The 26,786-nt window shown below is 43.5% G+C and overlaps 1 protein-coding gene across 2 annotated transcripts; it reads right to left on the reverse strand.

Annotated features, from left to right (window-relative positions):
• Positions 1-24,812, reverse strand: SPG21 (SPG21 abhydrolase domain containing, maspardin). Of its 2 annotated transcripts, XM_079769084.1 has the most exons (9): positions 24,565-24,812; positions 20,502-20,588; positions 17,420-17,581; positions 14,684-14,764; positions 13,372-13,517; positions 6,477-6,585; positions 4,164-4,271; positions 1,596-1,736; positions 1-716 (listed from the first exon to the last, which is right to left on the reverse strand). In XM_079769084.1, exons 2-9 carry the CDS (start codon positions 20,562-20,564, stop codon positions 600-602), a joined length of 927 nt encoding a protein of 308 aa, XP_079625210.1. In that variant the 5' UTR covers positions 20,565-20,588; positions 24,565-24,812; the 3' UTR covers positions 1-599. The 2 variants fall into 2 exon arrangements, with proteins under 2 accessions (XP_079625210.1, XP_079625211.1); XM_079769085.1 differs by lacking the exon at positions 14,684-14,764.
• Between the last annotated feature and the right edge of the window lie 1,974 nt (positions 24,813-26,786).

Here is a 26,786-nt window from a genome sequence, read left to right on the forward strand (position 1 = left end):
TCACTGAAATTGAGTTTTTATTCCAAATGACTGTAATGGCTAGAAAGACAACAGCTAAACCTCAAAACAACTTGCATAACTGGAATTGGAAGTAGTTGGTCTGCAGGAGAGTAACCGGTGTGGTGACGACCTTGGCACTTTGGTAACAGTTATAACGAGACAGCACAGAAACAACCAATGTCCTGATACACAATCTGGATGTGCAGTATCTATAGCAAATGATATAAAAAGGAAGAAAGGAAAGAAGAAGAAGAAAAAAAAGACAAGGAAAAACTCCCACAAAATCCCAAACCTCAGAAAGTAACATTCACATAAGTACACAATGGTGAAGACTTTTGGTAGCAAAATTTTCACAATTCTGAAAATGGGAGTCTTCAAAAGTACTTCTTCAAATTCAAAAGCTAAAAAAACCAAAGAGGGAACAGTTACACTGGCTTAGAAGAGCTGCCGCCTGTCACAAAGGTGACCGTCAGTCCTACTTCCGAACAGTGATAACCGGTGAGCCTGACGAACTGAACAGAGGCTGACTGGCGGGCACTGATGTCACTGATGGTACAAGAACATGCTGGGTCACTCGTCATCACCAGCCAAAGCGCCAGCTACTGCTCCTCCTGACTGAGGCCGAGGTTGCCTTTCTGCACCTCGAGCTCCTCGGCACTGACCATCGATGGGTCGATGGCCGCATATTTGGTTCCATGGAATTGCAGCAAATGTATCTGTAGAAATGCAGAATCATTATTTTAAACGTCACCATAGTATGTAAATGCCTGTACCTCTAAAATTAGAGTAATACCTACTAATTAGAGAAAAATTGGAAAACACAGAAAAGTCAAAAAAGTATTTTTAAAAACCACAATCTAAGTTCCTACAAACTCTTGATAAACATGTGAAGTGGTGCATGCTGCTCCATGAGCAGGGGTTTACTCTCCCCTCTGCTGCTGCAAGGCAGGGCCTTCCCAGCCTCTGCTGTGCTGCCTAGCACCATGCTGAATGTCTCTGGGCATCAAGCTTTTCTGTATTTAGGATCCTCTCCTTAGGATCCATTTCCACAAGTGGATGACGAGATCAAAGGACATGACTGTTGTTGTTTTTTAAAGACTCTTAATACTTTCTGCCAAATTGTCAAAAACAATAATTTCTCACCGATATTCTAATACCCATTTAGGTAGAGGATGAAGAGGTGCTGTATTTGTAGATGCAATTTGTTAATTTTTTTAAAAATGCATTAAAAATAGATCAAGAGGTCACTTCGTGGAGCTCAGATTGACCCCATGGAGGTCTGGTGTCCTGCTCTGACTGACGTCATCGTGTCCAGGAGGCAAGGTCACATCCTACCAGAAGGTGCGTCAGCGTGTGGAGGCGGGTGGGCCTGCTGTTCTTAGAAGAGGGATGGTGGGCGGAGTCACCTGGGGATCTCTAATATATCTGCTCAAATTATCCTATAAATTATTCATGTAAACCGGCTTTATTGAATCAATGCCTCAGTCCTACAGAGAATTCTAGTTCTCTTACTCCACATGAAAAAGAAAAAGGCTTTATGTTTCAAACCATACACGTTGGGTTCCAAGTGCCCTGGGTTCCAAGCTGGGACGCACCTGCACATAGAGATTCACCTCTGCACTTCTGCACAGGTACGGGAAATTGCCTCCCGTTTTCAGGTGAGCCCTCCGGGCATTAGGGTACAGTTTGTACATTTCTTCTTTAGCTTCGGTTGAAAGTGCACTCTGGTCAAATACCTTTTAAAAAAAGACAAGGTTGTAACCTACTGGTAATTTAATATGTTCTTTTCACATTATGGAAAGTGACACCCTAGGCATTTCTTCCCATGAAGAGACACTGCTGAACCCCGGTGCAGTCGGGGCCACCTCCTCCTGCTGATCCCCAGCGACTCCAATGCAACGTAAGACCTTAGCCAAATGTTTGGCTGCCAAATGTCTCCTGCATTCTTTTTTTTTTTTTTTTTTGGGGGGGGGGCAGTTGGGGAGAGGGAGGAAATTCTTCTATGCATTTCCTTTTTCCTCAAACATAGCTAACTAAATTAACAGAATATTAATAGTGAACAAACATTATTGGAAAATGCCAGTTTAATTTCAAAGAGATTGTAAAACCCCAAAAGAACTTCAAAATTTTACTATTAGTTAATAACAGCTATATAAGTAGTATATGCTCAGTAAAAAAAAATAAAAATAAAAAATAAAAAAAATGTACAAGTATGAGGAAAAGTCCAGATCCTTCCCTGGGGGGGCCATTGCTAGCAGTTTGGGGCATATGATTCTAAACATTTTTCAATGCCCACACAAACGGATGTTGATGCACATATGCAAAAATGTTTTTCAAAAGTAATTTGAAAGAAACAAAAAAGTGCATCTCATCTTGCTAAAGCTTAGAGACAGTTTTCAGTGTCCATGTACCCAAGTGGCGGGCAGTTTTAAAAGATGAGCAAGCAGATCAAAGGCACCGTGAGGAGCAGACATTCCACCGAGAGTATTTAAGGTTGCTCAGTGTCACGGTGAATGTCAGAATGTAGAGATTACAGAGGAAAATAAAAACAAGTTATCATGCTTATCATGAATAATTTTCTGACAAAAAAATCAACTTTTTAAAATACCCTGTTATTTGAATTTAAGAATAAATCTATTTTTGAGGCAAGATAGTTATATGATATTTTTTAAAAAGTATAAGCCAAGCCCTAACCAGTTTGGCCCAGTGGATAGAGCAGTGATGGCAAACCTATGACACGCGTGTCAGCACTGACACGCGTAGCCATTTCTGATGACACGCGGCCGCTGAGGCGGCCACATGCCGAGGATGAAACATTTGCTGCTCCTGAGGATGAAACATTTGCGAAATAATATTTTTTCCTCAAAGTGACACATTACCCGAGTTATGCTCAGTTTTTTGGCGAAGTTTGACACACCAAGCTCAAAAGGTTGCCCATCACTGGGATAGAGTGTTGACCTGCAGACTGAAAGGTCCCAGGTTCAATTCCGGTCAAGGGCATGTACCTTGGTTGTGGGCACATCCCCAGTGGGGAGTGTGCAGGAGGCAGCTGAATCGATGTTTCTCTTTCATCGATGTTTCTAGCTCTCTATCCCCCTCCCTCTCCCTTCCTCTCTGTAAAAAATCAATAAAATATATTAAAAAAAAAAGTATAAGCCAAAACCACAATAAAATACCACTTCATATCCACTAGGATGGCCAATATCAAAACAACAGAAAATAACAAGTGTCGGTGAGGATATGGAACAACTGGAACCCTGGTGCATTGCTGGTGGAAATGTAAAATGGTACAGTCACTGTGGACAATGATATCGTGGTGTCTCAAAAAGCTAAACACAGAGTTACCATATGACCTCAGCAATTCCACTTCTAGGTATATACCCAAAAGAATTTAAGTACAGACTCAAACAGACATTTGCACACCCATGTTCACAGCAGCATTATTCACAATAACCAAAAGGTGGAAACAACCCAAATGTTCATCTACAGGTGAATGGGTAAATAAAATGTGGTATACACTTACAATGGAATATTATTCAGGCTTAAAAAGGAATGACATGCTAATACATGCTACAACCTGGCTACAGGGACTAGGAGGAGGGAGCAATGGGGAATCACTGTTTACTGGGTACTGAGTTTCAGTTTGGGATGATGAAAAGTTCTAGAACTAGATAATGGTGATGGTTGTACATTGTAAATGTACTTAATGCCACTGACCTGTACACTCAAAAATGGTTAAAGTGGTCAATTTTATTATGTATAATTTACCATAACTCAAAAATATAAGAAATTTTTGCACTAATTAGACTTTATGGGATTCTTGATTTGCTGCCCTCCTGAGGCACCTTCTCTTTATGCCCAGATGTATAATAGCTAAAGTGTAATATCTGTTGATAAGAATAAAAATAAGTACATCAAAATGGGTAAGAATCACCACGTTTGTTTAAATTAATTCTGATTTCGATTGTGTTATCTCTGCCAGGAAAAATATAGGATAAGCAATAAACAGATTGTTTTGGAATTAAGGAAGCTGAAGAGATTAAAAATAAAAGTCCAAGCTGCCTTTGAAGAACATTGAGAAAATTATAAAATAATTATGAGGAGGATCTTGACATACACATTTAAAAAGATAAAGCATCTATTTCACTTAAAAGAAAGCTTACATCCATGATGGTTACAGGGATGTCCCGAATTTTATGAGGTTCCACATAAGAATTTTGACAATTCAGGGTAAGTCTTGAAGCCAGTTCACTCTGACCCAAACTTTCCAGCTACAGAAAGAAACACAGGTAAAGTTTTTGAATTAATTTTGTCTTTTACGTTTCCATTAAATCCACAGATAATATTTGTGCTTATAAAGGAGGGATCATGTGTCAGGGGGCCAGGAAGATCACTGATAAGGAAACACATGTATTTGAGAGCCATCAACTAGGCCTCTCCGGTGGTGGCATTTTTCTGTTTGGGAACCTGGCCTTTCCTAGCTTCCACCTGAACTGCTTTTTCAACTCCATGCCCATGGGCAGCAAGCCAATTTCCATAGCTCAAAGACAACAGATAGCCCTAGCCAGTTTGGCTCAGTGTATAAATGGCAGCCTGCGGATTGAAGGGCTCCAGGTTCGATTCCAGTCCAGGGCATGTACCTCAGTTGCAGGCTTGATCCCTGGCCTTGGTCAGGGTGCGTACGGGAGGCAACCTATCAATATCTATCTCACATCGACATTTCTCTCTCTCATCGACGTTTCTCCCCCCCCGCCCCACCGCTACTTTTCACTCTTTAAAAAAAATCAATGGAAAAAATGTCCTCAGGTGAGGATTAACAACAACAACAAAAAAGACAACAGATAAACATTTAGGAGATCTTAGAGCTCAGAAATATTAACTAGCCCAGTAGTTTCTAAATGCAAGTCTAGTCCTGGGTGGGTAGCTCAGTTGGTTAGAGTGTTGTCCGGATATGCCAAGGTTGCAGGTTTGAGTCCCAGTTAGGGCACATACAGGAATCAACCAATGAATACATAAATAAGTAGAACAACAAATTGATGTTTCTCTCCCTTCTTCTCTCTCTCTAAAACAATCAATAAATAAAAATTTTAAAATCCTATATAATAAAGAGGTGATATGCAAATTGACCCTCACATCCTTGCACAAGATGGTCACCCCATGTGGTCAAAGATGGCCGCCATGTGATCAAAGATGGCTGCCACAAGATGGCCGGCAGGGGAGGGTAGTTGTGGGAGACCAGGCCAGCAGGAGAGGGCAGTTGGGGGTGACCAGGCCTGCAGGGGAGGGCAGTTGGGGGCGACCAGGCCTGCAGGGGAGGGCAATTAGGGGCAACCGGGCCAGCAGGGGAGGGCAGTTGGGAGTGACCAGGACAGCAGGGGAGGGCAGTTAGGGGTGACTGGGCTGGCAGGGGAGGGCAGTTGGGGGTGACCAGGCCTTCAGGGGAGGGCAATTAGGGGCGACCGGGCCAGCAGGGGAGGGCAGTTGGGAGTGGCCAGGACAGCAGGAGAGGGCAGTTAGGGGTGACCAGGCTGGCAGGGGAGGGCAGTTGGGGGTGACCAGGCCTGCAGGGGAGGGCAGTTAGGGGTGACCAGGCCAGCAGGGGAGGGCAGTTGGGGGCAACCAGGCTGGCAGGGGAGGGCAGTTGGGGGCGATCGGGCCAGCAGGGGAACAGTTAGGCATCGATCAGGCTGGTAGGGGAGTGGTTAGGGGGTGATTAGGCTGGCAGGCAGGTGAGTGATTGGGAGCCAGTAGTCCCGGATTGTGAGAGAAATGTCTGATTGCCGGTTTAGGCCCGATCCCCCACAGGGATCGGGCCTAAACCGGCAGTCGGACATCCCCCGAGGGGTCCCAGATTGTAGAGGGCGCAGGCTGGGCTGAGGGTCACCACCCCCCGCTCCCCAGTGCATGAATTTCGTACTCCGGGCCTCTAGTCTATAATAAAAGCATAATATGCTAATTAGACTGGACAGCCGAACGACCTTCCAGATGACCTTCAGGAGGAAGCCGGGGCTGCGAGGGCCAAGCCCCTTGCATGAATTTCATGCATCGGGCCTCTAATAAATAAATAAATGCAAGCCTATAGAGCTGCTACGTCAGATTCACCTTGGGAAGGTAGGAGTGGGGAGTGGAATAAAAATACAGGAATCCCTGATCCCATGCCCAGGAATTTCAGTTTGATGGTCTGGAATCTGTATTTTGAAAAGATCCCCACAATGATTCTGAGGAATTACCAGCAGTAATATCTTTTGGATATATTAATGTTAACCCTTTGCACTCGCTTGCTTTTTTCTCAATTCCTTTATTCTAATGCTAACTGTGTCGAGTCACACTCGACATCCGAGTGCAAAAGGTTAATATGGAAGGGTTCTCAACAAGCACCTTTAATACATCCTCAATGAGACAGATGTTTCTTCAGGAACCAAGCAAACATGAAAACTCCCAGTATAAGGTGTCCCACCCCATGCTACAATCCTTACCCTGTCCACCATGAAATCAATGGCATCAGCCATCACAGGGTCCACTGGGCCAGATGAAAAGTTTCCAAGAACTATTTTTTTGAGCATAAATGATGGCATCAGCCAAAAGCTGTAAAACAAAGACCTGATAATTTAAACTTCCAAGACTACACATAAATAGCAAATATTTATTCAACCCTGAAGTGTTGCTATATTAGCTACTTAGGATCTAGAGATAAAAAGACCTAGTCCCTTCTTTCAAAGCGCTCAGCATCTTTGAATACACTTTATATACACTTTCCCAAGCTCCCAAAGAATTATGTTTAATATGACTAAACTTTTGAGGATTAAATAATTATAAGTGACTAGTGGCCCGGTGCATGAATTTGTGCACATTGAAAGGAAATTAATTAGAAGAAATATTTTAATATCGCTATTCGCCCTTTCTCTATAATAGAAGTGTCAACCAAATTTACAATCGAAAATGACAGATCAAAACACATGTGTACAATTGGCGCCAGGGAGAGCTTTATATGTATCATGCATGCACGAGTCAACTTAGCCTTTTATAAATATAGAATAAACTTGCTTACTTAGACCTGCTTTCTGATTTAGCTAAACTTTTTCCAGCCCAGTGAAGCACCCCAACTTCTCTTTCAGGTAATTGTCAGCAACACAGCAGTAAATATCAATATGATGCAGATTATTATTGTAGATCACGCAGGGAGAACAAAGGGTAAAATATTTAACTGTAGCAGTGTTTGACTATATTCTGCGCAGTGAGAAAACCTGCAGTTATTTTCAAGGTCCACCATTTCTTACTTCTTTTCAGTCGGGTCAAGTTTCTAAACTTTCTAAATCTCCGTTTTCTGGCTAATGAAAAGAAAATAGGATTCCACCAAGTCTCCTATCTACCTACTCCAGGACTTCTGTGAGGATCAAATGAGATGAGGCATGGGAAAATGCTTCAAAGGCATTTGGTTAAAGTGTGAAATGTTTGCACCTGGCTATAAAGCAAGTCATGTTCCTGGGCTGAAGAAACTGCAAGGAGGCTAGTCATTGCTAGGGAGAAGAAGCCAGGCGTTGCTATGTGATGTCATTACTCAGCACCCACAGCGACTGTTTCCAGGCTGGGCTGGGCTGTGGGCCGCATTTTGTGCCATGGGGTCTCAGCAGCGTCAGCTGCGATTTAGTGGGCTGTCACTCCGGGGTAGTGGTGGGGCCTGTGTCCCACTTGGAGGAAGCCGAGTGTTGCTTTGTAGGCACCAGGTCCGCGGTGCCAGTGCACATCAAGGCAGCTCCTGCGTTGAGTGTCTGCCCCCTGGTGGTCAGTGTGCATCACAGTGACTGGTCAGACAGTCGGACACTTAGCATATTAGCCTTTTATCTATCTAATAATAGAGTAGTATGCAAATCATCACTCCGCTACACTCACAAGCCACGCCCACCAGCGACGCCCCAGCCACGCCCACCATTCAATCTGAGTGCGTTTGCAATTAAACTGAAAACATGGTGGCAGCCCCGCCCCACAGCCTCTCTAGGTCTCTGGGAGTTGGAGAAGTCAGGCGCCAGCGCCTGAGGCTGGCTGCAGCCACAGAGACCAAGAAGCCGCCTGCCCCATGATCCCAGGCTGCAGCCAGCCTCAGAAGCCTCAGGTCCGCCTGCCCAACGTCCTGGGAAGACGGAGAAACCGGGCCCCAGCACCTGAGGCTGGCTGCAGCCACGGAGACCAAGAAGCTGCCTGCCCCGTGATCTCAGGCCTCAGCCAGCTGGAGAAGCGGTTCACCCCACGTCCTGGGGGAGACAAGAAACCAGGTGCCAGTGCCTGAGCCTGGCTGCAGCCCGGGAGATGAAGAAGCCGCCTGCCCTGTGATCCCAGGCTGCAGCCAGCAGCAGAAACCTCAGGTCCGCCTGCCCCATCTCCTGGGGGAGACTGAGAAACCCGGCCTCAGCGCCTGAGGCTGGCTGCGACCTGGGAGATGAAGAAGCCGCCTGCCCTATGATCCCAGGCTACAGCCAGCTGGAGAAGCTGCCCACCCCATGTCCACCCGCCCCACGTCCTGGGAGAGATGGAGAAACCGGGCACCAGTACCTGAGGCTGGCTGCAGCCCGGGAGATGGAGAAGCCGCCCACCCTGCGGTCCTGGGCACCAGTACCTGTGGCTGGCTGTGGCCTGGGAGACAGAGAAGCTGCTCACCCTGCAGTCCTGGGCGCCAGCACTTGCAGCTGCAGCACAGGCGAAGCCCCCTGTCCACCATCCCCTGAGGCTGCAGCCAGCCTGGGTGTCTATGGCTGACCAGAGGGAGGGAAGCCCGGATCCTGGGTGCCTGTGGTCAGCTGGAGGAGGGAATCCTGGGTACCAGGTGCGGGCCGAGGCAGAGGTAGTTAGGGGCAATCAAGCCAGCAGGGGAGCAGTTAGGGACAATCAGGCTGGTAGGCAGAAGCAGTTAGGGGCAATCAGGCAGGCAGGTGAGCAGTTAGGAGCCAGCAGTTCTGAATTGTGAGAGGGATGTCCAACTGCTGGTTATCCCATGAGGGGTCCCAGATTGGAGAGGGTGCAGGCCAGGCTGAGGGACACACTCCCCGCTGCCCCCCCCCCCTGTGCACGAATTTCGTGCACCGGGCCTCTAGTATATATATATAGATATTTCAAAATAACTTTACCAAGGTAGACATTCTAATGATTTCAAGACTTTTTTTTTCCTAATTGCTAAACCATATTTCCAGTGATAACCTATGTCTTATAGAAGACAGAAAACCTAAGATATCAACCTTCATGTTTACATCACCTTTGGACTGACTGATATTTCAAAACAGATTTCAAATTAGCAAAATGAGAGTTATTGTACCTCCTAAAGTTTGCTACTATTAGATTCCACTGGTCTAATTCAAGGCAATTCCATCTTTATGGATTTCTATGTGATTTTTGGTTGATATTAATAATAATTGGTTGATTTAATTATATTAATGATATTCTATTAATTACAAATGCTGAGAGCTATTCTATAGGGTAAAACACTAATTTCTCTAAGCCTGCACTGAAAATGACTTGTAAAAGGTGCAGATCACCTTCTGATGCATATTCTCAGTAGAATGGCCTTGTTGGAAGATGAGCTTCCCTCACAAGGATAGTCGGCTGTCTTTTACTTATCTAAGTTCTCCACCTCACCCCCAAAGCTTTCTTAATTTCCAAAAAGGCCTGATGCCTAGGTATGCGTTATGGGGAGTGGACCCTGTTGTCTATGCTCACCTCTTTGACCTCAGTGTATGGCACATAGTAAACGCTCAGATATTTGTTAAAAAGTAGCTAATATGCCCAGCCAGTGTGGCTCAATGGTTGAGTGTCAAGCCATGAAGCAGAAAGTCATGGTTCGACTCCTAGTCAGGTCAATTGCCCGGGTCGCAGGCTCGATCCTCAGTAGAGGGAGTGCAGGAAGCAGCCGATTGATAATTCTCTATTATTATTATTTTTTAAAATATATTTTTATTGACTTCAGAGAGGAAGGGAGAGGGAGAGAGAGACATCAATGATGGGAGAGAATCATTGATTCGGGGATTGAGCCCGCTACCCGGGCATGTGCTCTTGACCAGAATTGAACCCGGCACTCTTCAGTCCGCAGGCTGATGCTCTACCCACTGAACCAAGCCAGCTAAGGCTCTCTGTCATTATTAATGTTTCTATTTCTCTCTCTCTCTCTCTCTCTCTCTCTCTCTCTCTCTCTCTCTCTCTCTTTCTCTCTCTCTCTCCCTTCCTCTCTCTGAGATCAACAAAATATATATATACTAGAGGCCCGTTGCAGGAAGATTCCTGCAAGAATAGGGCTTCCTCAGGCCTATTCCTGCAAGAATAGGGCTTCCTGAAGCCGGAGCAAAGCAGAGAAGGGAGCGAAGCCCGCTGAGGCAGGCTTCGCTCCCTTCTCCGCTGCCTCGCTCCCTCCCGTCTCCGCTGCCTCACTCCCTCCCATCTCCACTGCCTCGCTCCCTCCTTTCTCCACTGCCTCGCTCCCTTCTCCGCCGCTTCGCTCCTTTCTGCAGTGCTTGGCTTCCTTCTACGCTGTCTTCAGTCTTTGCTCCACGCCTACGCATGCAAATCAACCGGCATCTTTGTTGAGTTAATTTGCATACTTGCTCCTGATTGGCTGGTGGGTGTAGCAGAGGGACGGTTAATTTGCATGTTTCTCTTTTATTAGTGTAGATATTTTTTAAAGTAGCTAATATGCAAAGAATACAAAATGGCTTCTGACAATTGAAATATTAAAAATCATCCAGCCCTGGATGGTTGGCTCAGTTGGTTGGAGTGTCCTCCTATGCACGGAAAGGTCTTGGGTTCAAATTCCAGTCAGGGCACATACCCAGGTTACGGATTTGATCCCTGGTGCGGGAACGTGCAGGAGGCAACCAATTGGTTTTACTCTCTCACAAATGTTTCTCTCTCTCTCTCTCTCTCTCTCTCTCTCTCTCTCTCTCTTTCTCCCTCTCCCTCTCCCTTTCTCTCTCTCTCTCTCTAATCAATAAAAGTAGGTCCTCAGGCCCTGGCTGGGTAGCTCAGTTGGTTAGAGCATCATCCCAGTACAACAAGATTGCAGGTTTTGCTGGAGGCTAATTCCAGCATGTCATAATAAATGCAAGAAGTCCTCAAAAGATTGATGGGCTTCTATATTCAGCAGGGTTGAATCATATTACCTGCTGCTGAAATAGCTGAAGGCATTTTCCCAAACCTGAAAATCTGCATATATTATTACCTGCTGCTGAACAGCCAAAAGCAGTTCCTCAAACCTGACAATACTTTATTGTTTACCAGGCCTTACCTTTTATATGTATATCTGCTTTGCTTTAGGGCAATTTGTGTTAATAAAAAGCGAGGGGTCCAGAGATTCGGAGAACTTGGTTACTATAGCTAAGTCTCCTCTGGCTCCCCACTTCCAAATTTATATTTCATGTCTAGTCTCTTTATTAATTTACTGCAGCCCCTTCTCCAGATTCCTGAACCCTTCTAGATGCAGGGAAAGACCCCTGGCAAAGTTCAATCCTGGTCAGGGCACATACAAGAATCAACCAATGAATGGATAAATAAGTGGAACAACAAATCGATATTTCTCTCTCTCTTCCTCTCTGGAAAAAAAATCAATAAATAAAAATTTAAAAAGAAAAAAAAACTGTACTCAGATGAAGATTTTAAAAAATCATCAAAAATAATCAAAGAACTTTTTAGTACATCACCTGGATATGAAGTACCTGTAGCTAATGTATACAAGAAATCGTTGCATGAAGGCTGAGTAAACTACTGAGATGACGTTAGGAAAATAACAGAGTACAATCTTAAGTAGATGTGAAAGCCATGAAAACATCGTTTACCTATAACATTATGTGAAAACCAACCTGATCAGACAGGCATGTTCAGTCACTGGGTTATGTTTTAGGGTAGAGCTTAGCCTTGTTAGCAATGAAAGAAATGCATGTTAATTTAGCTTTAAGGTACAATTAGACCCTATCAGACTAATTAAAATGACAAAATCAATGAGAGGATAGCTCAGAGGAAGCAGGTACACCCCTGGTTGCCCCACAAAGCAGTCCACCATCCCCATCTTTCTGAAAAGCAGATGAACATTAAATGTCATGACCTGTAGAACATCTGGTGACAGACTAAATGCTCTACACCAGAATGGGAACATTTTTTCTGCCGAGGGCCATTTGTATATTTATGACATCATTTGCAGGCCATACAAAACTATCAACTTAAAAATTAGGCTGCTATGTTTGGTCAAACATTTAATTAACTCACCCCTACTGCCTTGGCAGGGCCAGACCAAATGACATTCCCCACCCCTGCTCTACTCTATCCATTTTGGGGAACATAGCTAAAGGAAGTAATCCAGAAAGGGAAGGAAAAAGTAATTTGTACAAAGATTTACAATAGAAGACAATGAAAAACTAGGAGAAGCCAAATGCCTAAAGAAACCATTTCAGTCAATACACAGAATCTTATATAATAAAAGGCTAATATGCAAATTGACCGAACGGTAGAATGACCAGTCGCTATGATGCACACTGAGCACCAGGGGGCAGATGCTCAACACAGGAGCTGCCCCCACAGGGGCAGCGCTGCTCAGCCAGAAACCCTAAGCCGGGCTCACAGCTGGCGAGCGCAGTGGCGGTGGCTGGAGCCTCTCCCACCTCCTCAGCAGCGTTAAGGATGTCCAACTGTGGCTTAGGCCCGCTCCCTGTCAGTCGGACATCACCCAAAGGGCTCCCAGACTGTGAGAGGGTGCAAGCCGGGCTGAGGGACCTCCCGCCACGAGTGCACGAATTCCATGCACTGGGCCTCTAGTGTTTACATAAAATAATAAGTGCAACTTGTAGAACACAAGAATAGCTGCATGGCCGAAACTGGTTTGGCTCAGTGGATAGAGCGTCGGTCTGCGGACTGAAAGGTCCCAGGTTCGATTCCGGTCAAAGGCATGTACATTGGTTGTGGGCACATCCCCCGGTGGGGGGTGTGCAAGAGGCAGCTGGTCGATGTCTCTCTCTCATCGATGTTTCTAGCTCTCTATCCCTCTCCCTTCCTCTCTGTGAAAAGTCAATAAAATATATAAAACAACAAAACAAACAAACAACAACAACAAAAAAGAATAGCTGCATGTGCACTGAAGAGAAACTGTAAGAGCTTATGAATGCATATTAAACAAAGCTACACAATAATTTAGAGTAAATGAAATAGCTGAATTCAGAGTTCATTCAATTCTTTTCTTTTGCAAAGATGACTATTTCTAATTTCAAAAGCCAGGGCGGTTTCAGAAAACAGAAGTAGAAATGACCTTCCTCTCTGGTGCACCAAACACACCCACAAAAGCCAACATTTCCAAAATTCCACTGAACAAAAATAGTAACAATTTTGGCCAAATGTTTACGTTCTTACCTGTTTGCAGTCCAAGTCTGATTAAAGATAGAGGTGTCACTGAAGGAATTGCAGAGGATGAGGGAATGGACTCTGGGAGATTTGTGAGTGTATTCAGCAAATTTCTGGGCCAAAAAGCCTCCCAAGGAAGCCCCAAAAAGATGAACCTAATTGTAAACAAGCAAAGGGGGGTTTTATGACAATGATTAATCCTGAACATAAATATAAAAAACAACACCACATTGTTTTACTGTCACCAACCACAGAAGAGAATGTCACTACTAGCCAACAGACTAAACTATCTATTGCAGTTAGAATTTTAGGAAATATTGTACTTAAATGCAATTTATGCAACCCTCAAAAAACAATATAACTGTGCATACAAATCATACAAGTTAAAGAAATACTCTTCACAGATTACATTAGAAAATTAAACCACTTGACAGTTTCTGTTTAAGAAAACTATGATTCAGGCCCGAACTGTTGTGGCTCAGTGGTTAGGCATAGACCCACGAACCAAGAGTTCACCAGTTCTATTTCCAGTCAGAGTACATGCCAGGGTTGCAGGCTCGATCCCCAGCAGAGGGTCTGCAGGGGGTGTGCAGGAGGCAGCTGATCGATGATGTTTCTCTCTCATCAGTGTTTCTATCTTTCTATCCTTCTCTCTTCCTCTCTCTAAATATCAATAAAAACGTATTTTAAAAACCCCAAACACTATGATTCAGTAATTCCATTCTGAAAACATGTCCACACCAAAACTTGTACATGAATGTTCACAGCAGCATTATTTATAATAGCCAAATATTCTGGAAACAATCCAAATGTACACCAACTAACGAATGGATAAACAAAAGGTGCTATATTCATAAATGGGATATTATTTGACAATAAAAAGAAATGAAGTACTGATACATGCTACAACATGGATGAACCTCAAAAACGTTATGCTAAGCTAAAGAAGCCAGTCAGAAAAGACCACATATAGTATGATTTCACTTATACAATACATCCAGAACAGCAAATCCATAGAGACAGAAAATAGAGTAGCTTGCCAGGGTTAGGGGGAGGGTGGGTGAGGAGTGACTGCTGAGTATGGGGTTTCTTTTTGGAGTGAAAAAAGTGTTCTAAAATTGACTGTGATGATGACTGCAGATATCTGTACATACGCTAAAAATCTTTGAATTATAGACTTGAAAAGGGGTACACTGTATGGTATGTGACTTTTATCTTAAAAGAGCTTTTATTTAAAAAATAAGAGAAAAACAACACCAGGCTTTATAATGCAAATGTTGCATTAAAGTCACACGTAAGTAATTAGTTTCATGGTACTCACTTTATCCAATTGTAAGTGGTCTAAAAGCTTTCTGAATCCATCACAGAATTCAAGATGGTCCCAATAAACTGGATATTGCAACTGAAATAATAAAACAATTTATTATTTTTATAACTGATATATATCTGAAAAATTTAGGACTCTCATAGCATTTCTCAGTTGCTCAAGTTTTGCTCCTTATTCAAAATATGTGAAAATATGTTTCTCACCTTTTCCTAAACTTCAAAATTCACATTTTATCTAACAGACCAATTTTAAGAAGAATAAAAAGTAAGCACATTCTAGTGATATTATGTGAATAACAATTTCAACTCACATCAATTTCCTTTCCAAATAGCTGAGAAACTCTGAGGTTCAAAGGTGCACAGAGCAGAACCCATCCAAATAAAAAAATACTGTTTCTCCTTAGATCTAAATTCATTCTGAGTTATGGCTCAGGAGAACTAGGAACAAAATCTGTTCTAAGGAGAGCTCCCTCTCTTTTGGGTAGTATTTCTTTAAGGGAACATTCAATAAAATTGTTCCTTTTTTTTTCAATTGACTTAGTCTGTATGATTTCTTGAACTTTTTATTTTGTGACCAAAAAAGTATGGTGCTTGACCCTAAGTCACCCATCTATTAATGCTAATGATGAGGGGGGAAAAAAAGAAATACAAGTCACTAACTCTTTTCTAGGGAACTCAGGCTTGTCACTTAATAATCCCCTCTCTTTAATAATATGTAAAACCCATCTGACAGGCTTGTTGTTTTAAGCACTTACATGCATTTTGTAATTAATAAATCATTAGAATAAATACTGCCATGTAAATTATGGGATCGTTTCAGATTTGATGTACTTTTAAAATTTGTGTTACTTTTACTATTAAAATTCCATTTGTGGATAAGATTCTGCTATTTTGAGACAGCATGGAGAACAGACTCTTCCTAGCAGAAAATTGAGAATTTGAGTAAGATGATACCCTAAAAGAGAGATGAGGGAGAGAGGAAGGGGGGAGGAGAGAGAGAGAGAGATAAATGAGAGAAACATGGGGGGGGGGGGCGAGAGAGGGAGGGAGAAAGAGAGACATTGATCAGCTGCCTCCCATACAGGACTGAACCCGAAACCTGGGACGACACTCCAACGAACTGAGCCATCTGGCCAGGGCTAAAACCTTTAATTTAAAAAGATCTGTGCTCTGGACAGGTGGAAAAATTGTATACAACTTACTGCACACTTAACTGAGTACAAGTAAGACTGGAAAAATCTAAATAAGATGGATGGATTATATTAATATCAATACCCTGGCTGTGATATTGTATGATGTTTTGGGAAATGTGACCATTGGAAGAAACTGGGCAAAGTGTAAAAGGGATATCTTTGTATATTATTTCTTACAACTGCATGTGAATTGTAGATTTCACTTAAAAATTTAAATGAAAAAGGTATCTGTGCATTTTAACTGCTAGATACTAACAAACACCTAATAAGTTCCAAAACCTCATGGGATTGGGCATTCTGTTCAAAGAACAAAGTAATTTTGAAACACTGCTGGCCTTTTCTTGATTGATTACCTAGCTAATGAAATAGGGAAACCCCACATCAAGCAGCTTCAGGGCAAGAAGGAACATCCAGCCAGAAGGCAAAATATCAAAAAATGCCAGTTTAGAGGGATAAACAAAGGCAGCTGTGGACAGCGCTCTTTGGAGGGACAGAGCTGGGGGTGCTCAGTCTCCTCCCTGGCTGACCCACAGTGCACCGGAAGGCTGTCCTGTGTGAAGCTGCAGAGGGCTGGGATGAGGGCGGTTACCACCCTGCTCTCAAGGAAGGATTACTGAAATCCCAGAACAAGAGAGGTTCAGGAATCTGGAGGAGTTTACCAGGGAAGAAAAGACCTGGGAGGAAGGCAGCAGGCAGTGCCTGCCGATAATAACTAGTTTTCTCAGGAAAGACAAGGCTGTCAGGAGGAAGAGGAATTCATTTGTTTTGTGTGGCCCCAGCTGGTGGTGCCCTCAGTAGAATTTTTGGTTACCTTCCAAGAGCAGAGATCTGGCCCACGTTTTCTTTCCGTTAGGACAGTAAATAAAATGTGCAACAGCAGCAGTAGTCCCACGGGCAGTACCATTTACATGTTACTATCCCAGGTCCCAGAAACAACTGCCAGCTCCAAAGCAAAGAGCCTCCCTTCCTTGGAAGTCAGAGACCGCCCTCCACTGTCCCTACAGGTGAGGCACAGTGCCTTCCCCACCAGCCTTTCACAGAGAAGACTCAAGAAGCTTCCAGTCACCCAATGTTAGATCGCTTTGCTGCCCAGTATTCCATGCTCACCTCCCCTGAAAGCAGTGGTGTACTAAATGAGGAGGGGAAATGGAGTCAGAAGACTGAGCTTGGTTCTCCCTCCACCACCTGTTGGCTGTGTGATCACTAAAATGGCCTGGACCTCAGTTTCTTCATCTACGAACAAGGACAATGCTTCCTACTGATCAGACTTGTGAGAAGAGGGACAGGAGAGAATGCACAGAAAAGCTGCGAGTGCAGAACGCTTCCGACGGAGGTTTGTCCCCTTTGCATCGCTGTATGTCTGTGTACCATACCACCTTCCTTCAAAAGGCTTCATCTCACATTTTAAAAAAGGAAAACAGTACCTTACCTCAATAAAAAATGTGCCCTTCACTACAGTTGATCAGAAATAGAAGCACAACCCCCCCCCCCCCCCAAAATGTGGACCTGAACTGGAATACTGAATCAATAATACTTACAGCTATCACCCGGTAACCCCATCCACTCAGAGCCAAAATCTGCTGGAAAAATACATCTGCAGTTCCGCTGACTGGGGGGAGAAATATGAGAGGACACCTAATATTTCTGGGACCTGCATCATACAGCGACCATATCTTACTGTCATCATCATCCACTATGATCTGGAGGGAAAGTTATAAAAAAAAAAAAGGAAAGTCTTACAGATTTGGTTTTTGTATTGTTAACTTCACACTATAATTTTGCTGACAATTTTAATACCACTGCCTTGTTAAAAGGTAACCTGGGGGGAGGGGTCACACCAGAGTAGCAGCAGTAAAATAAACTGCTTTGGTCTCCTTTTCCTTCTTTGGTGCTAAGGAAATGTTCCACAGAACTTCTTTATACTCCTCCAAAGAGCTGCTTTTTCTACCAGCTTTTAATTTTCCTTTCCATCTATGATTATATGAAGTCTATTTTGTTTACCACTAAACAGTAAACTCTATACATGGCATCTTGTTTCTTCCCCATATGTGTGTGTGTGTGTGTGTGTGTGTGTGTGTGTGTGTGTGTGTGTGTGTGTAGGAGAAGGGCAGTTTGCAGAATCATTCTCCAGTGCTGGCCCAGAGGACTGACTGGGATCCGCAGGGTCAGAGTGTGAACAGGGGAGGCAAAGGAGAGAAAGACTTCAGGCTCTAGGGAGAAACTGGATAGAGATGGGACTGTTCTTCTTGGAAGAACAGTCTTCCAAAGGCGAGACTTCTGCCAGAGAGGAGGGATAGGCAGGGTGGGTGTCACTGTCCCAGGAGAATGTTTCAAATCATTCCGTCGGGTGTGGGGAGTGGGTACAGGAAAAACTGGCTTTTGGGGGGAAAAAGTAGGTGGGAAGGAGGAAGGTCTTCAGAAACCCTCCTGATTTAATGGTTCTTGACCCAACAGGGGAAAACGATGAGCTTTAAATGAGCTGAGATTATTCAAGTGCTCAGCACAGAGTTTGGCAGATGCTCAGAGTTCAATCAGTGTTAGCCATTAGTATCATTCATTGCGTGTTAATTTAATTTTTGTTTTCTCTGACTTTTGGTGGTATTTGGAAAAGCACATTAATGGTTTGAACTTTTGCCAAAGCAAATCAATATTCACCCTACTTTCACATTAAAAAGTTCAAGGCCTCCAGGCCCGATTTTCTGAGATCTCCCAGCTGGCAGCGCTGCGAACCCCATGGTGTCACTCTGGGTGGCAGCACACTGACCATGGTCACTGACGTTACCGGGAGCAGACAACAGCGCAAGGCAAAGTCCAGAGAGCCCTGACAATCCCCTGTTGGACGTGCCCAGGCCCAGGTGGTCACAATAGTATCTCACATGCATGTTTGTGTCCTCTGTATTTTATTGCTCACATTTTTGCTTTTCATGCCTTTTTGCTGAAATTGTGGTAAAAATCTATCAATGGCTTTGACAGTGCACCCAGTAAATCTCAATCTTGTAGTAATAAAATTCATATGAGAAAAGATCTCTAAAGTTTTCTAGAAAATTATTTCAATAATCCAATTTGGAAGACAAATAACAAAAAATAGCATGTTCTTTTTTTATTTATCTCCCCCGCCCCATCCCCAGTTTTATGGAGATATAATTGACATAGTATGTTCTAACTATAAGCCATAAATACAAAGGTTGTTTATCACTTCAACTTCCTCAGAGTTCTTTGAATGGCAATTTTGTCAGAGTTCCTTTAGAAATCACAATATCTGCTTGATAATTTAAAATCTAGCACTACAAAATTTATCAAGCAAATTTATCATGACTTTTGTGGGCCAAATTGACCTGACAACTGCAGAAAATCACATCAATAAAACAACTTCCTATAACTGCTTCTTAGACTATTTAGATAGGTTTGGGTTGTTCTGGGTCTGGTGATCAGCTTAAGCGAGTCCATCAAGAGGAGCTCATATGAGTTAAGCTGAGGGATGGGACAAAGTAGAGGGACTCCAGAGGCCATTTCTCCTTTCAGCATGGGCAGTGTCTCCCAGGTAGCAAGAAGAATGGGAGCTCCCTTTGGTAAACAGTCAAATACGTCCAGCTTTGAAGTCGGATTAATTTGATTTTAATCCCAACCCTACTATCCTAGAACAGTGCTTGGCACATAGCAGGCATGATCTGTTGACTAAATGAGTTACTATGTCCTAAGGAGACTGAACTAGGCAATCCTAGAATCCCTTCTAACTTGGGCAACCTTTAACAAGCTAACCACTGTGAATCTCAGTTTTCTCATCTATAAAATGGGCACACCACTACCCACTTTGTTAAACTATTGGAAAAAATTAAATAAGATATCTGGGGACTTCCTACAACAGTGCCAGGTATATAGCAGGTATTCTGTCTATACTTGGAAAATTGTATCTCAAATTTTTATATGGAGAGTAATTTTGTTATTAATTCAAATTTGCATGATACTTCCACAGCTGTCTACCTTGACAAAATAACAGAGACATAGATGATCGTCAGATCATAGTATTCTTAATACTTTTGCAAGGAGATAAGCAAAGATTTTATTCTGTGACGTGAACAGCCCTTGTCTAATATGATCCCAAAACATCTAGGATTAATCTGGGACTCAGAGTCAATAGTAAATTTTTAAAATAAGTGTTTGGTGCTTTTGGACATCCCAGGGAAATTAAGTTTCCAGAAGATGACCGTGGCAGAGTGAATAAATCATTGCTAACAGAGGATCTCTAATGTAACCCATGTAAATCTTAAATCTGAGGAACAGAAAAATGCTTTATAATAGAATCTGATTGCCCTTACTGTATAGTTGCTATTGCTGTAAGCTTTCCACTAAACTACACTAAGGAGTACATGTATTCTTGCTTGCTTGAATATGTAAAAGTAATTATAAAATAACGAGTATATTTATATTCACTTTTACTCTTGAATGAGCCTCAAAAGTTGACTGTACTTGATAGAGAAGGGGCAAACTTTATGCTCTGAAACCCAAAGTCATGATACTTGGCAATAACCTTTACTCTCAAACACTGTAAGACGTAACATCTAAATCACATACAAAAACAATATAAGATTTTGGAAATAAGTGTAGTAAAACCATACATACCTTTTTAAGGGGAACTGTACTTCTAAACCAGTTATAATCAGGAGAGACTTTAATCTCTCCCATGATTAGCTGAAATGGAGGTTAACCCTGAAATAAAAGCATATGATGTTTCATGTCAAGAATTCATGTTCACATCAGAACTAAATGTACAGTCTAGTCTAGCTATACCAACAATGTATACTTTAAAGGGTAAAACTGAGGAAATGAGCTATTTTTAACTTGCTGATATATACTTAAAGCACAAAAAACAATTTGGTGAAATGCTAGAATCACAGAGCAGGAAGAGGCTTTGAGAGATAATTATTCACACCTCTAGTTCTTTCAAAAGAGGAATCTGGTCTAGAAAATTTAAACGACTTACCGGAGATGCCATGGCTAATTCAGAGCCAGGACAGTCTTTTTTGACACCAGATTGCTGTCCTAGTTAAATGATTCCAAAGTGCAGCGCCATCCCCTATCTTTTGACAATATCTTATTAATCCATCTTAATAAAGATATTCCTGTCTGATAGAATTATAGGGAACAGTCCACACTAAAGAAAGGAGTTAATGTAAGCTGCTTCCTGATCAATTCACCAAATACCATAAATCTAACTGTAGTAGAACTTAACTTCAGAACCTCACATGTAGTTCTTAATGCAAAATACAGGAAAATTGCTGTTCATATTAATGTGATTAAAAATGATCTAATATCCTCCAAAGATCTATGATAATACATGAGGGTAGGCTTGAAGGCACTAGAACTAGCAACCAAACAAAACATGTGCCTTTACAAAAAAATGTGTGGTCTTTTGTAGTGAGATTAGGGATTTCTAGCTTTTATAGTTCTGTGACCGCAGAGCAGTCACGGACCCTCTTTGGGCTAGTTTTCTCCCCTGTGACTGTTTCACCATGGTATCTCCAACACCTAGAGCAGTGCTTGGCACACAGCAGGCATTATCTGTTGACTAAATGAATGACTATGTCCTAAGGAGACGGAACTAGGCAATCCTAGAGTCCCTTCTAACTTGGGCAACTATGGGTGTTGAACTGGCTGAGCATCTTCCATTTAAAGGCCGGTCTCTTTGCTCAGGCATGCGTGTTGTCATAACAGGAACCTGAAATTATAGTTCCCTGTTGTAGATTCTTATTGCCAAACAAGGAACTCCCACCCATTAGTTTCGAAGGATTCAGATACCTACAATGTACCATGTCCTCTACCCCAGGGCAAGCCTAGATTTCCTAGGAGGGCTAGGATGAGTTTGGGATCTTAGGATTCAATTTCTGGGCTGACTCTGAGCTGTCATTTTAGAGGGCCTTCTCTGGACTGAGCAGGGGCAGGGGATTCTAAAACCAAAGGAGCTCGCCCAGTGGGCATGACTCAGTGGTTGAGCGTCGACCTATGAACCAGGAGGTCACAGTTCAATTCCTGGTCAGGGCACATGTCTGGGTCGCTGGCTCGATCCCCATTGTGGGGCTTGCAGGAGGCAGCTGATCAATGATTTTCTCTCATTATTGATGGTTTTATCTCTCTCCCCCTCTCCCTTCTTCTCTGAAATCAATAAAAAATATATTAAAAATAAATAAATAAAATCAATGGAGCTCTTCCTCCTTGGACCTCCACATCTTCTCCCTCAGTCACTCAGGGCACTCAGCAGTCTCAACTGTTAATCTCTAACCTTGAGGGATTACTAAATTGAACCCCAAGGAAATGGTAAATGTAGAGATCCAATATTAAATTTGACTTACAACCTTGACATTATAATAATGGTCTCTTCTCTCAATGCTAAGATGGTACTTTTAGAAAAATTTGTTAAAATCATAAATTGCTCTAAAGTACCAAGAAAATCATTAGCCAGCCTTATCCTGAAAATCACTGTGCACACATACAGTTTTAATTCATACTGAAATAAAGAAAATCATTCTTTGCATATCCATTTTCTCTTAAATATTAACATGTTAAAAATCTTAGCCATTTGAACTATAGCCTTTCTCTGAGCTGCTTACCACTTTTAATTGAAAGCAGCTAGCATATATAGTTAATTCTGGAATATTTTCAACCTGGACAGACTTGAAATATTCCTTTGTCATCTAAATAGTTCCTAACAGAGACTTTTTTTAATTATTGCATTACTATAAACAATTATCATTTTACAGAAGAAAACATCAAAAACATGTTTAGAAAAAAAAATCTACCCAATACATTTATAAAACACCTTAGTTAATTAAAAGCAGAAAGCTTCTTTCTAGATTTACTAAACTTGGCATAAAACAATTATTCACAGTTTGCAATCAATTGCAATGGACTAACCAAACTACTATACCCAGGCACATACATTGACTGTCATCCACTTCTTCCCATAGCAATAAATAGAAAAATATTCCTTACCACAGTCCTCAATATTATTCACAACTACCCCAGCATCATAACATTTTATAACTAATCTTGCTGGAGAGAGTCCTGTGACTAAATTTTTGTAGAGGCAAGTGATTTTAACACTTGTGCTAGTTTGGCAGTACATGAAAGGTAAGACAGATAGCAAATGCTGCGTATGACCAACTGACATCTAAGTGAAAAAAAACTCACTGCTGCAAAGGGAAAGCAGCTGTGAGCAGTATGAAAAGGAAGTTTGTTCTCCCAGCTCTCTTTCATTCACTGAAGGGGTATACTTTTCCAAGTCACAAGAAGAACATTCTGTATGTGGCAAAAAAGGTTAACCGAGATTGTGACCAAACTGGTCGGTATTAAAAAAAAGAAAGAATGTGGACCACGCGCTCAACACTGATCTGATCTCTCACAATTCAATTCTTCACAAAAACAAAAGCACCTGTCATGCTGGTAGGGAAAGGGCTGCAGAGATCAGCCTTGATCTTGCCCAAGGAAGCCCCTCCCCTGGGAGTGCTTTGGCCACCTGGTCCTCCCTAGAGCTGCTTGCCAATGAAACTGCCAGTTGTGAGTGTGCACCAAGAATTACCAGCATTTATGTCTCAGTTTCAGCAGAACCTGCCAGTTTACAGCCAATGAAATCACCTTTACCAATGTTTGTCACATAACTAGCTTAACTACTCAGAGGTTTTCTGAACCTTTATCTCAATCTGTAGTTGATCTACATATGCACAACCTATGATTATTATTAACAAAATATTGAACCTGAGAGTCTCCAGGAGACGCAATTGGCTTTTTAAAGCAAGTCGCCCGTACCTTACCATATCAGAAAATAGCTATCTTTTTTTTAGATATCTTCAGGGGAAGATTTACCTCTCTCTCTTTCATTATCTTCTAAACCTCATGGGAGGAAAAGTTGCCTACTTGACATTTCTTCTGTGTGTGTGTGTGTGTGTGTGTGTGTGTGTGAGAGAGAGAGAGAGAGAGAGAGAGAGAGAGAGAGAGAGAGAGAGAGAGACCTCATCTTCTTCTGTCTTGGTATAAAAGCTTTTGGAAAATTGCACACAGCTATTAAGTTACTCCTTTGTGCTAACAGGAGCTGCAACATTGTAGGTGGAGAAGCAAGAACTCACAACTCCCCAGGAAAACGAGAAGAGGAAAAGTGAGAGACTCCCGACAAGTCTCACACCTGGCCTTACTCAGCAATGACAAAGTCATTTGTCACTTTCAGGCTGAGGCCCAATCTCCAAAATAACTGGTCTCCGCTCAGAGTTATTAAAAGTTTACTGGAAAACATGTTCCTGGGCTGCAGCAGCGCAGCCCCGGGAGGGGATTACAGGAGTGTGCCCTGGTCCAGCGCCCCACCCTCACCCTAGACGACCCCCACACGGACCCCCATCTTCTCCCAGTCCCACCGGTGACAGCCACACAAAGGCAGGGTCACAGGCACACCGACCACCCCCATGAACCCAGACTTGAGAGCTCTCTCTCTCTCTCTCTCTCTCTCTCTCTCTCTCTCTCTCACACACACACACACACACACGGACATGTGATCACGTGCATGGTCACAAGGATCGGCCCACTCACAAAGTCACACCGACTGGGACAGCAGCTCCCACACATACATACACACTCACCTGCAACCCCATACACATCACACACCACACCCCCGCTTCCCAGGGCCTTGCTCATCCCTCACCTGCCGTGGCCGCCCCCACGTCCTCTCCCCTCCTCCCCAAGGCGGCTCTTCCCTCCAGTACCGGAGCGGGCCGGGGAGGTGGCTGGGCCGGCGCGGGGGCCGGCGGCCGGAGCGCTCAGACCCGCAGGCGCAGCAGGCGGTGGGGACGCGCCGGACCGCCGGCCTCCGAGGGGCGGGGCGCGCGGCCGAGCGAACCTGGGCCGCCCCGCTCCCTCCTCCCCAAACGTCCGCGCATCGGCAGCCTCTCTCCCGCTTCCGGGTTTGAAGTGGGCGGGGCCACGTCGCGAGGAAGGGGCGGGGCTCCGGTGGTCACCATGGCGACGGGCCCCGGGAGAGAGTCCCGCGCTCAGGCTTCTTCCCCAGGGCTGGGAGCCGGCGTCCACCTCCGCTGCGGTGGCGCGCGCGGGGAGGAGGCCCCGGCTGCCTCAGGGTGGGCTCTGGGTCACCGGTCTAACGAGGGAGAGGTTATGGGAATGGCAGCAGGGGTCGCCGAGCCCCCTGGGACCTGCCTCCGCCTTCAGTTCGCGCCCTCTTGGAGGAAGCAGCTTCCCCTTCCCGAGTAACGCTTGGAGGGGACTCCTTCGAGTTCTGGCTTGGGTGAGCAGGGCTTTGCATCCTTTCTTTTCTTGGCAAGTTTTTTTTTTTTTCCGTTGGCACAGCTACAAACGCCCTCCATAGCCCTCCACTGGAACCTACCCACTTCCCTTCCCAGGTTTGTGCTGATGTTCTGAGGGCTTTCTCCCTCGTCACTTTCCCTTAAATAGAGAATATTGATATATGTATAATCATTTTTCATAAGCAAGATGTTGCAGATGCCATGACCTTTTGAGTAAAATATTTGCTGAAAGAATAAGATTGAATAACGTTCAAGTCTTTTTGTTTGAAGTTTTTAGTGATCCTATCACAAGGTCCTGTGCTTTTTTTTTTTTTTAATATATTTTATTGATTTTTTACAGAGAGGAAGGAAGAGGGATAGAGAGCCAGAAACATCGATCAGCTGCCTCCTGCACACCCCCTACTGGGGATGTGCCCGCAACCAAGGTACATGCCCTTGACCGGAATCGAACCTGGGACCCTTCAGTCTGCAGGCTGACGCTCTATCCACTGAGCCAAACCGGCCAGGGCAGGTCCTGTGCTTCTTAATCTGCTTTAGGGAAAGCTTGTACTCTGTTTAAACGCCTTTGGATTTTACCGTTACCCCAGGCAACTGTTTATGGGATTTAGGTTAGGGGAGAATCCTAGTAAATTCCATCCTTAGTTATGACCTCTGTCCTTCTCAGGAGCTTTGGGTCCCAGTGTAGAATTTGGACGAATCCCAAAAACATTTCCCAAGAGCATAGTAACACATTCGCAACACTCCTGCCCCCATCCCGTCTTCTGGAATTTCAAGTCAGTCACAGGAAGCAGTCTTTTATTATAAGCACCACATAGGTGTACAGGGCATGTTCCCACTGAAGATTTTTAAACTTCGGATTAGTTTAACGGACTGGCAAATCATTGGTTGTATGTAAACCCGTTATGGGTGCTCTTCACATTATTTATCTGTCCACCTGTGTGGGGAGCTTTAATTTAGGGAAAAGGGGGCGGGGGGAAAGGAACAGAGTGATTCAACCAGTACCTTAGCAAATGATCAGGCTCATAACACGTACCAAAAGGATTCTGAACGAATTAAAGAGAGAATAAATAAATCTAACCATATGTATTTCCAAAACTGTAGTCCTTAGATCCCATACCCAGACCTCACTTTAGTAACAGCCTTAATATATATGCCCAAATATATTAGAAATCCTTATTCTGTTAGTTTGGTAATAAAAATTTTTAACCTGACTTGATAATGAAAAACCAGTTCACTATGTAGTTATGTTTTGTTATATATATATATACACTTCTTTTAAAATGTAAAAGGTCCAACTCAAAATGTTTTGTTTCCCTTACAAAAGGACCCCGCGGTCATGTTTGGACCCTCAGTTACTCCAGAGTGCATGGCAAGCACATTTTCCATTCCCTAATCCGAATGAGGAACATTTAATATCTGTGAGTTCCAGCTGTCCTGTAATTGCACAACTGCAGAGCACAAACTTTTTGATCCAGGGCAGGCCACAGTACAGACAGACCTGGTGTTTAAGGCTGTGAGGGTTTGCAGCTGTCGTGCCTGGGGTCTGCCAGGTGGTTCCCACAGCACCAATCACTGTGTGAGAATTTCATTTAAAAACTGGAATGTT

Source organism: Cnephaeus nilssonii (assembly GCF_951640355.1).
Source record: "Cnephaeus nilssonii genome assembly, chromosome: 4".
In the NCBI taxonomy this organism is placed as follows: Eukaryota; Metazoa; Chordata; class Mammalia; order Chiroptera; family Vespertilionidae; genus Cnephaeus; species Cnephaeus nilssonii.

Bases quoted from the DNA above. Each gene is read 5' to 3' on its own strand.
- SPG21 (XM_079769084.1), bottom strand. From the start codon at position 20,564: ATGGGAGAGATTAAAGTCTCTCCTGATTATAACTGGTTTAGAAGTACA. The intron at 14,765-17,419 runs GTAAGTATTATT...TTATTATTTCAG, and splicing joins GGGGTTACCGGGTGATAGCT to TTGCAATATCCAGTTTATTG. The intron at 4,272-6,476 runs GTAAGGATTGTA...TTCTTTCTGTAG, and splicing joins TTGATTTCATGGTGGACAGG to CTGGAAAGTTTGGGTCAGAG.